The 11,928-nt window shown below is 38.7% G+C and overlaps 1 protein-coding gene across 1 annotated transcript; it reads right to left on the bottom strand.

The window, feature by feature from the left end:
- Positions 1-425: 425 nt before the first annotated feature.
- On the bottom strand, positions 426-3,711 carry LOC137839285 (uncharacterized). Its single transcript, XM_068648406.1, has 8 exons — positions 3,414-3,711; positions 3,078-3,319; positions 2,792-3,004; positions 2,618-2,710; positions 2,428-2,529; positions 1,936-1,978; positions 1,060-1,379; positions 426-431 (listed from the first exon to the last, which is right to left on the bottom strand). The coding sequence occupies exons 1-8, from the start codon at positions 3,709-3,711 to the stop codon at positions 426-428; spliced, it is 1,317 nt and encodes a 438-aa protein (XP_068504507.1).
- Positions 3,712-11,928: the final 8,217 nt, after the last annotated feature.

Genomic DNA, 11,928 nt, shown 5'->3' with positions numbered 1-11,928 from the left:
GACTCTCTCGCCGGTTGATTCTAACGACAATCACACGCCCGCTGCCTTGGTTTGTGTTTTCCTTGCATCGAAACACTTTGTACCTGTAAAGACAAAGGGGCGCCCTAGAGGCCGTTTGCACTCCGACGCTCAAGTCAATACTGGGGCAAAGAAACAGAATGTGTGTAATAACTCTAGTCTCAGAAACTGCGTACCTTGTGGGTTTTCTTACTACCACTACAAAAAAAAGTGTATATTGTGGCGGTTTTTTTTCGTATAAAGTGGTGTTTATAACCGCCACAATATACGCTTGTGGCGGTTTCCCAAACCGCCATAGAACTAGCCGCCACAAAGTTTAATGTGGCGGTTTTATGTTACCCGCCGCAACACCCGCCACTTTAAACATAGTGTAAGTAGTGGCGGTTTTTATCTGTAAGTAGTGTCAGTTATAACTGTCGCAATTTACAATCATTGAAGAAGATTCTGACACCATAATATTCGTAAGTAGTGGCGTTTTTAACTGACGTAATTTTATTACTGAATAAGGAAAATTTAACCACTTTTTTATAATCTTTTTTATAATTTTTTTTATAATCTGTTTTATACAATTATAAAATTTAACCACCACTTTTCTATAATCTATTTTATACAATTATAAAATTTAACCACCACTTTTTCAAAATAAAATAAAATAATGTATAAAGTTATAATCATCCATTCATTTCATTAAAAATTAAAGCACACATAATAATGTTCAAATGTTTATATGTAATTGAAAGTTAAAACACACATAATAATGTTCAAAAGTTTAAAACACATAAAAAGTTCATACATCCCTAATTAAGTTTAAAATTCCAACACATAGTTGTTCAAAAGTTCATACATTCCTAGTCAAGTTTAAAATTAAAACACACATCTCTAATCAGTTTTGCTTCCGGCACTTGATCCTATTACTTGATTAGGTGATGGAGCACCACTTCCATAATCTGATGCCTGAAATAAATAATTTTAAGTTAATGAATTTGTATGTTTATAATTATAAAATAAAAGACACCAATAAATATTTAAATATATTAATACCTCATTGGTGGATGCATGAACCAAATTAGCTGCTATTGCAGCAAAATGTTCTGGAACGTCTTTTCTTGAAGCAATATAAGCAAGCAAAGTGTTCATTTGATTTTTCACAGTTGCAAGCTCATTTTCCATTTGAGTTATCTTGTCCTCCACATTTGATGAAGTTGAACTAGAGGAAGCATGGTTCATACCACTTAGCCTTGTTGTGGATCCTTTGAAAGCAAGGCTGGGACAAGCTCCATATGATAGCCCTCTAACTCGACCCGGATGCTCCTTACCAAATATGACACCAATTGGATCTTCTGGAGATATATTTGAACCACCTTTTGGATTTGTCAATATTAGTTCATCAATTTTTTCATGGATAAAATTGAAAATATATCATGGCAGCAACAGTAAACATAATGAAATGGTTGAACTCTCAACTACAACATAGAATGAGAGTAAGGTATAAAAGAAACCATCCAAAGTTCATCCCAATTCTCTACAATTTTGATGACAGTGACTTAAAACCCAAAGAAGGTAAAAAGGTAAGAAAAAAAACTGAGAAATTAAAGGCCTGAATATACTGACTAAAGAAAAAGGGGAGCATGCATGCAGATATTGATTAGTGACTTTATCATTTGGTTATTAATTATTTATACATAATAATGTGATTGTGTTTGGAATAATGGTACGTAATAATTAAAGCATGCTATAAAAGAAAATATTGATTAATTTTAAAATTCCCTTGTGGTAAAAGGTTCTTTATACCTGCACTCCATTATTAATTTCCCATAGCATGCTAAAGTCTAGTGCGATTAAGAACAGACCATGTGTTTGGTCATCAATCAATCTAGTGCTAAAATCTATATGATAGCATTCTCACTCATCAATCACTATCCAAATTAAGACCATGTGGTTGGAACCTTAGAGACAAAATCTGTAAAATCATACCCCTAAATATAGATGCACCTATTCATCTATAAATAACAATTACCCACCCCTGATTCCACTTAAGTTCATGCTATCATACCTCTCTGTGTCGGTCACCATCACATAAACTACCATTCATTTTTATCATTATAATTCTTATTATTATTACTATTTCTAGATTTCCTGCTTTTTCTTTTTCCTATCCACCACTTCCCATATCAATACATCATCATCAAAGCAGTTCAATATATCATCATGATCAATACATCATCATCAAAGCAGATCAATATATCATCATGATCAATACATCATCAAAGCAGTCCAGTATATTTCCATGATCAATACATCATCATCAAAGTAGTCCAGTATATTTCCATGATCAATACATCATCATCAAAGCAGTCCAATATATTTCTATGATCAATACATCATCATCAAAGTAGTCCAAACACTTACCCCAATTTCCAGCGCCTCTTCATTCACATATATGCCATTTTTCCTCTTATGTGTGATCTTCCACATTTCAGCTCGTCCAATATTTTTACCAGTCTCAATTTTCTATATGTTCAACAATAATAATATAAGTATAACGTGGTGGAAATTGTAATATATTAAAATAAAGAGCACAATATAAGTAAACAAATACCAAATTATTTCTTCTTCTTGACAAAGACATAGCACCACCAGTGTGAGGAATAATTTGTCTCTTCCTTATATCTCTATTTCTATTACACATGTTCTACAAAGTGAAAATGAAATCAGTTTTGTGTAAACTTAAAGTAAGCTTATTAATAATAATAAAAAACAGAGTTTACTATACCACTGTAGAAGGCCTCAAACGATAATCAACAAAAACAGCCCATTGTTCCATGTTTAATCCAGCTGGAACATTCTTGATGAGGTCACTTCTGCTCATAAGAAGGTCATAAAATTCATTCCAAAGCTTGCATCTGTATTCCCTCCACAGTTTCCCAATTTTAAACATAACATCTCTTTTAGCCAAATCTTCATTTACTTTGAAACAAAATCGAGACTTCAAAAAAAGAAAAGAAGTTAGTCCAAATGTATTGAATAAATTAAAGTTATTTCAATGTAAGTTATATTACCTTTAGTACACTCTCCCACACTGTATCCTTGTAAGTATCTGGCAAAGTTGACCACTTTTCAAAACTAATAGGGAACAATACATGATTTGCTGCTAGTTGTCCACAAACTCCAGCAAGTAAACCAGATGCTTCTCCAATTGGTTGAAAATTGTCATCATAGTTCACCACCACACGTAATCCGGTAGGTAAGTTATGAGCATCCCTAACCTTCACCTTTAGTTTTTGACTAACTCCTTCGCCATCTATAAAAATCCAAATACATTATTTCATGTGCAGTGAAACTTATTACATGTAAAGAAAAAAAAACAAAAGATTTTACCTATAGCATCAACAAACCAATAGTGGTTTGATTGCCTTGATTTTCTTGGTTGCACTCTTTCAGACTCAGAAGTTGGTTGTGCAGGTGCAGATTCAGAAGTTGCTGGAGGTACAGATTCAGATGATTCAAGATTTTCAGATTCAGTCTGTGGTTGTGGAACTTGTGAAGCTTGTGATTGTGGAACTTGTGAAGTTTGTGATTGTGTAGGTTGTGAGGTTTGTTGATGAATAGATTGAGAAGCTTGTGGTAGTGGAGATCCAAATGGACTTGCAGAAGTAGTTCTTGTCTGGTCCTGTGTAGTAGAAGGTGTAGCATTAATATTTACATAGTTGGCCACAGATTTGTCTGAACCAGCAACTGACTTAAGCAAGTTCTTGATCCTTTTAGGTTTAGGCATATCTGCACATAAAATTGAAGTAATCAACAACATAATTTAAATTTGAAGATATATTAAAAGTGGAGATATATTAAAAGCTTCATACATGCACATAGTAGATGAATGAACATATTAATAGTGCAGCTGAACCAAGGTTATTATTACTCTGACATTGAGTCATTTTCATGAAGTTCATCATCATTGTTGTCCTCATTTAGTAATTCATCATCTTCATCCTCCCTAAATAATGCCAATTGGTCAGAGTTGCTGAAAAATTCATGTAAGTCTTGTTGTGGACACGGTTCTACTTCACAAACTTCACCATCTCCTTCAGCAAGACTATGTAAACTTGTTGTTTACATAGTCTTGCTGAAGGTAGTTCAATACCCTTCTTGGATACTTTATTGTGTATAGTTAATTCATTATTCTAAGTACATTATTGTGGTGATGAAGGACATATATGATCTGGGAGCAAGATCATTTTGGATACACAACACAAGACCCTTCCTTTAATCAATACAAAGATTCATCCAAAACAACAGCCGGAAAGGTTGGTATAGAATCAAGGAGAAGTGAGTCAGGTCACAAAGAGCATGGTGATGTGAAATACCCAAAGGGATCAATAGTAAATGATTCTAAAAGTAATGGCAAAGAAAAAGAAGTACAACTCAGGAAACAGCTAAATGATGTGCCTGCTAGACAGAATGCTACATTAGATTTCTCAGAAAAAGAGAATGATGGAGATGAATGGCCAATAATTAGAGAAAAGAAAACCGGGATACAGAAAAATGTGGTGGAGGGTGCCACAAATGCTGAATTGACAGAAGAAATAGATGAGGTCCAAAGCTTTCATGATGAAAATGGTGTCCCACCTGATGTCAATGAAACTGAAATAGTATTTGGTCGGGCACACATCCGGCATGAAGAAAACCTGTCAAGTGTTAGTAAAGGAAGTTGGCTCAGAGGACACATATATGAAGTCACATACGTAGAAGATAACACTGTTGAAGTGAATTTGGAAGCATCAAAGAACGATGCTGATGAGGAAATTAATGCAGGAAATAGTATTACTCATGCCTATACTTCAGGCATGAAACACAGTTCAGAAATCGGTGAAGCAGATAGCTAGTTTGGTTTAATAAGATTATGATTCTCATCTTTGTAAACTAGAGTTCATAGATGCCATTTTCATTACAAAAAAAAATACAGAGCTGTAAGGGGTGAATTTCTAGGCTATAGAGTTTCTTTAGTTCATGACTATGTATGATGTAATTGTACTTAGGGAATTGTAACATTGCATATATTTTTCTTGAAGAGATCACTTCTGCAGCATTGTTTTCGTTGGATTTGAAAAACTGTATAGACTAAGATAAATGTAATTGTTGTGAATGATACATTTTGTTTTCCAGCTACAAACGAAAAAGAAGAAAAGAAATATTGGCATATGAATGGTATAATATGATTGTAAAAGGCAACTCCTAGAAATGCCATTTTTGGTAGCTGTTGAATATTAGCAAAAATGAAAAAAATAGATGAAAATGAGATATGTTGACGCAATAATAAAATATACATATGATACGCTGTAAAGGGTTTAAGGAAAGAGGTGATGCCTTATTCCTAAATCTTACTATATTTTAGGTACTTCATAATGAAAATCACATTCTGAGAGTTGCAATAGGTAGTAATAGAAAAAGGTAATAATGCAAAAAGGCTAGAAAAAGGTAAATAGAAAGTGAGAACTTTAATTGCATTGTCTCTAAATTTGGCAGCTACTCACCCAAACCTACCCAACAGTAGCTCCTCTGTTTGTTAGACTACTGCATTCATTGGAACCTAACTTGAATTACAATCACAACCAGACACAGACAGACTAAAAATTATATGACCATAGAAACCACAGGACGAGCTGACATTCATGTTACCTGCAACATCTCAACAAGAAGAATGATGCGCGGATTCGTGTGGAGGCAGAGAGCGCGGGTTCGTGTGGATGAAGAGAATGTTAGGGTTCATTGCATAAAACCTAAAATGTAAAGGATAAAGTTGAATGAAGTTGATGGTCGACATTGATAAGAGAACGTGCGAGCATTTAATTACCTTCAAATCGGTTCCATGTAGAAAGCGCTAGGGTTCGTGTGGAGGCCGAGAGCGCTAGGGTTCGTGTGGGGGCCGAGAGCGGTAGGGTTCGTGAGTAGGCAGAGAGCGCTAGGGTTCGTGAGGCAGAGAGAGACGAGAGTGAAGAGTTAGGGTTCGTGAGGCAGAGAGAGACGAGAGTGAAGAGTTAGGAGTTAGGTTCACTCTGGTTTCCTGAAATTCAAAAAAAAAATTATTTTCTTAAGTTTTCAAAAAAAATATTATTTTCAATTGAAAAACTGAAGGATTTTTAAATAAAAAATGTGAATATAGGAATAAAGGAATAAAGCAATTTCAATTCTGAAGGAAAATTATGACAGTTAAAAATGACATAATTTGAAAGATAATTGTGGCGGTTAATGAAATGACGTATTATACTGAAATTTGTGGCGGTTATTAATAACCGCCATATTAAAACCGCCACTTTTTACACATTTTTTTGTAGTGTACCTTTTATATAGTCAAGAGTTTCCTCTATTTCCGTTACCCGCATTTAGGGTTTCTAAGGGAATGTCCTTGCGCCGCTATTGTCCAATCTTAGTGCAATCTAGCGCGTAAGGTTCCCTTACTGGAGTAAAACCTCTAACGAAATGGCCACCTGGGTACCAACTTGTGCACCTAATCTCTGGGGCCATCCGTCGTGGGGGTGCCCTAACTGTTCACGTGCCATGCAAGCAGCTTGTCCCTGGAAAACGCAACCCTAACGGGCCTTAGCGCCTCTAGAGCTTCTTTACTTGTGTTGCGCCTGAATGCGCTATTCACACCACACGCATGGACTCTTCGTGACCTAGGGCTCCTCCCTTAACTCTAGATGGTTTTATTGATAACTGGTGTGTTTCCTGGGACCCACCTTTCGTGGTACAATTCAACTGTTTGAGTCGCCGATGCCTGATGTCACATCGGCCTCACTCTGCTGCCGAGGACACATCGACACACCCTGGTGATCGACACCCGACCACTAATTGGCACCCTGGGTCGTGCCGCTTGTGTGCTCATGGCGCTTGTGGGACCCAGCTTACATGGTCCACCATTCCAGTGTGCATGGGAACTTACATTCCCCTTCTCCCATTGATATCACAGCTACTCTTCAGAGTCATGAAGCACAAAAAGAAATTAGAAATCTTCTTCATCAGTTTGCTCTCGAATGTGACCGTAAATCACATCGGTCTCGTAGTCACCATCGGGCCCCATCTCCTCACCATGCCAGTGTTCATCATCCTAGCCCGTCGCCTAGTCCTGATGCATACAGTAGTCATCATAATCATGATTTTTATCAACCACCTCCCAAACCTGCCCCTCATTACCACCATTCTATGTTTTGATAGCCCAAAATTTCCCTTCCCTCTTTTTTTGGCGCGGCTAGCACATATGCCTATCTCAAAAGGGAGATGAAAGTTGAGCAAATCTTTGAGTGTCATCACGTAGAACATGAACGTCGGATAGTATTAGCAACCCTTAGCTTCCAAAAGGGTGTTCTGCATTGGTGAACTGTCGATTCATGTGATCTCCAAATACATCACCACCCTCCCATTAAATATTGATGAACTCCGTTTTGCTTTACGCAAACGATACATTCCTTCCTTCTATGATCATGATCTCATGAATCAACTCCATTGGTTAACTCAAAAAGATTTATCTGTCAATCAGTACTGCCAGAAGATGGATTTGCTTTTGTTACGAGCTGACACTCAGGAAGAACCATATTTAACCATTGCTCGATTTCTCATTGGTCTTAATTTTGATATACGAGATAGAGTCGAACTTCTACCCTGTAATGATCTTGTTCAACTATGTATTCGGGTGGAAGATCAACTTAACTGTAAACTTTCTTTTTGGAAGTCTTCTTCTCTTACACCTAAATACTTTCCAAAAGATTTTGTTGGCTTTTTCCGTCGTACTCCCAAAGACATTGATCTCCTTAAAACTCCATAAAAATCTCTCTTCCCTTCTTCTTCTAAAGACATTAAGCCTAAAATCTTCTAATGTTTTAAATTTCTTGAAAAGGGTCATTACTGTTCCGACTGTCCACAAAAAAAAGCCTTACTCATTCCCCAACCTGACAATCCTCCATAGCCACCATCTCATGTTCCTTCTGATCATGAGAACGAATCCACTTCTGATGAAGAATGTCATCCTTATACATGCAAACTTTTCATTGTCCAACGTCTGCTCCATACTCACACTATCGAACTCAGTACTTCACAACGTGAGAATCTTTTTTCATACGCGATACCAAATTCTTGGAAAAATATATGCTCCATAATTGTTGATAGCGGTTCGTGTTGTAATTGTTGTAGTACATGATTAGTTCATAAGCTTTCTTTACCCACTCAGCCTCATCCTTTCCCATACTGTTTAGATTGGATTCATCAAAATAATGGTATAGTTGTCAACACCCGAGTTTTGGTACCCATCCAAATTGGCAAATATATTGATCAAATTTTATGTGATGTTATTCCTATGGACATTGGCCACATCATCCTTGGTCGTTCTTGGCAGTTTGACAACAATACTCTTCATGACGGGTATTCTAATAAAATAGATTTTTCTCAAAATAACCAAAAAAAATTCTCATAAATTTTTCTCTCACCTTCTCAGGAGGTGAGAGAGAATACTCTCTATCCCAAAAAGAAAATCGAAAAGGAAACTCTCTCCCAACAGGTACCGTCTGCTTCTTTTTCTTTACCCTCCAAACCTTTACATGTTCTTCATTCCACCGCTCTTATAGGTATCTGTTCTTCTCCTTATACTTGTTCATTTTTCCTTTCTCTTGATCATCTTTTTCACACGTCTTTTGTGCGCCATTTCTTTTTTTTTGTTGCATACTTATTTGTTTCTTTTTTCTTTTCAGGTGGCTTCATGAACCCAACGGACCATAAAGACAACTCTTTCAAATAAGGATGCCTTGTCAAATAGGATCCGAGGACAGATTCTTTTGAAGGGGGAAACCTGATGGAGGACCATCCAAAGCCACCATACAAACTAATAAAGGACAAAAGCACTATCTGTATAAATAAAGTAGAATACGATTGTATAAAAAAATTATTTGTAAACATACTTTTGAAAAGGCATGTTGCAGAGATATTAAAGAAACTCTAGGAGATCTTCACTTGTGACATAAGCAAGGATATCTAGAGTATCTTAAAAGGATACAAGCCACTCCTTAAGCCACCAACCCTACCATGGTTAAGCAAGCTTACCTAGGGTTAGAGTAGCTTAAGGAGCAAGCTACCTCCTTCCTGAATAAGCTTTCTGAATTCATAAATCATTCTCTCTCAAATATCCTATTGTTTGCAAGCCTAGACGACCTAGTAAGCTCTTGGAAGGTTGGCCTCACCAACTTCCTCTTCAAGCATACTCCATCACCTTCACCAAACCAAACCATTTGAATTCCTCTCTTCATCCAAGTCTTCCGCTGCCACTTCTTCCTCAATTCCACAAGCAAGAACCTCGACCTACATAACTTAGTCTCATTAATACCCATCAATTCAAAGCAATGAATCATGAAGATCCATATACACATTTGGCTACATTTTATGAATTGGTGGGAACAATGAGCTTTTAATCAGGTGATATTGAGAATGTTTATATGTGTTTGTTTCCTTTTTCATTGGTAGGTGTATCGCCCTGGTAGTCGGAAGTGATGACGTGGCATCGAGCTATTATATAGGCGTGTTGAACGGGACACCTGGCTGGCAGAAGGGAAGGAAGTCGGGAGGCTCGTGTAGTCGCCAGTTATTAAGTTGGCGTGCTCCGATCTCTAGCATACTTAAACCGGCGGTCACCGGGTTTGAGATGAAGTCGCCAGATGTGAACCCAGGCGACCAAGTGATTAGAGATCGCCGAAACAAGGACATCGCCGAAGATGAAGTCAGATAGTCATTTCCTAGTTGGCCAGAGGATGAGCTCGGGAGACAGCTTACCTGAACATACACGGTGAAGCAAGTAAAGTAGATCGTGAAGGCGGCCGGCGAGACCACAGGGAAGGTGTATACGAAGGTACCCGATCTCGCCACTCAGAAGAGATCACGCTCCAAGGCAGCTATGCACTGAGTTGTGTCATGCATGAGTAACTTAGCCAAAAAACCTGAAGAGTAAGAAGTGGCGCCCAAGTCAACGATGCTCCAGATGGTGACACGTGTACAGCTGGATGCGAGCCACGTGTCCAGATGTGTAATTGTCTGGAGAGAGAAAGTGCGCAGGTATATAAGAGATTCTAACGAACTTTTGAGGTACGCACGTTTAGATTACTTCTTTACGCTTGCGAGTTTTGAGTACGCTGAGAGAGAATTTTGCACGGTTCCTTAGAGTTCTTGAGTTTTCTCTTAGTATTTAGTGGTTCAGTCGCTGACTTGGGCGTCGGAGCGTGATCGGGAGCAGCGGCGCCGTTCTGTCTTTTGCAGGTTCTTGAGGTGAACCACGGTGAAGGACGGAAGCTAACACGGCGCGGAAGTCGATCCAGGTTTGACGAGGCAAGGTTCTTGCGTCCCGGTCAACAGGCAGGATCAGTAGGTAAAGCTAAGGAATGACTCAAATTACATCCAAATCAGGACCTCACTAGCTGGAAGGATGTAGAGGAAAAATTTATGCAAAGATTTTTTCCAATCTCTCACTACATCAAAGCAAAGTCTGAAATTTCTATGTTTAGATAAGGAGCAGATAAATCTTTTTTGTGAGACATGAGAGAGATTCAAAATTATGCTTAGAAAATGCCCAAATCATGGGTTTGAAGATATTGCTCAACTAAGCATATTCCTTAATGGTCTTAGATCTGACACAAAGATGCTCCTAGATGATGCAGCCGGAGGAACAATGATGGTTGTTGATGTGGAACAAGCAACAAGAATTATTGATGCATTAGCAACTACTAATTATCAGGCCCAACATGACAGGCAATGTATCCAAAAAAGGGTTGTTATAATTGAACACTACAAATGCACTTTTGGCTCAAAACAAAAAATTCTAATGCAACAGATTGAGCAACTAAAAACACAAATAGCTAAATTTCCCTAACAATTACATGTTGTCCATTCATCTCAAAGCCAGAGTCAACCAATCAGGTGTGATTTTTGTAGAGGTGATCATCCTAATGGTCACGGTCCTTATCAGAACAATTCACCTAAAGCTGAGATAAATTATGATCCTGCCTGTTGACCAGAACGTTGGAACCTGCCTCGTCAAAGGATCGACGTGTGCACCGCTTCAAACTTCCGTCCTTCTTCAAGATCCACCTCAAGAACCTGCAAAAGAACAGAGCGGCGCCGCTGCGGCCGATCGCACTCCAACGCCCAAGTCAGTGACCGAACCACCAAATACTAAGAGCAAGAACACTCAAGAACTCTCAAGGAACCGTGCAATGTTCTCTCTCACAGTAAGCTCTAGAACTCGCAAGCGTAAAGAGTATAATCTGAACGTGCGTACCTCAGAAGTTCGTTGGGGAACCCTTAAATACCTGGTTACTTTCTCTCTCCTGGCAGTTACAGACCTGGACACGTGGCTCGTATCCAGTCGTACACGTGCCATCATCTGGAGCCTCCTTGACTTGGGCGTTGCTTCTGACTCTCTCTTTTGGCTAAGTTACTTATGCATGGTACTGCCCAGTGCATAGCTAACTTGGGAGTGCAATCTCTACTGGAACTGGCGAGTTAAGGTGCCTTCGTATACCTTCCCTGTGGTCACGCCGGCCGCCTTCATAATCTGCACCACCTTCATCTCTGGCGATGTGCTTGCTCTGGCGATCTCCAATCACTTGGTCGCCTGGGTTTACATCTGGCGACTTCATCTTTAACCCGGTGATCGCCGGTTCTGGTATGCTGGAGATCGGAACACGCCAACTTAATAACTGGCGACTACACGAACCCCCCGACTTTCTTCCCTTCTGCAAATCTGGCGCCTTGTCAACACGCCTACACTGTGGCTTGATGCCACGTCATCACTTCCGACTACCAGGGCGGTACACAAGCCCCCCAGTCTTAAGCGAAGACTTGTCTAGCGAAAAAGACTAAAAGAGTCACGTCATCTAC

This window comes from Phaseolus vulgaris, chromosome 3, assembly GCF_000499845.2.
Source record: "Phaseolus vulgaris cultivar G19833 chromosome 3, P. vulgaris v2.0, whole genome shotgun sequence".
In the NCBI taxonomy this organism is placed as follows: Eukaryota; Viridiplantae; Streptophyta; class Magnoliopsida; order Fabales; family Fabaceae; genus Phaseolus; species Phaseolus vulgaris.
This window is presented reverse-complemented; position numbering and strand designations above follow the sequence as displayed.

Excerpts from the sequence above, each read along its gene's own strand:
- LOC137839285 (XM_068648406.1), bottom strand. The coding sequence starts at position 3,711 with ATGCTACACCTTCTACTACACAGGACCAGACAAGAACTACTTCTGCAA. Across the intron at positions 2,711-2,791 it reads GTTTGAGGCCTTCTACAGTG|AACATGTGTAATAGAAATAG; the intron begins GTATAGTAAACT and ends TTCACTTTGTAG. Across the intron at positions 2,530-2,617 it reads CAAGAAGAAGAAATAATTTG|AAAATTGAGACTGGTAAAAA; the intron begins GTATTTGTTTAC and ends TTGAACATATAG.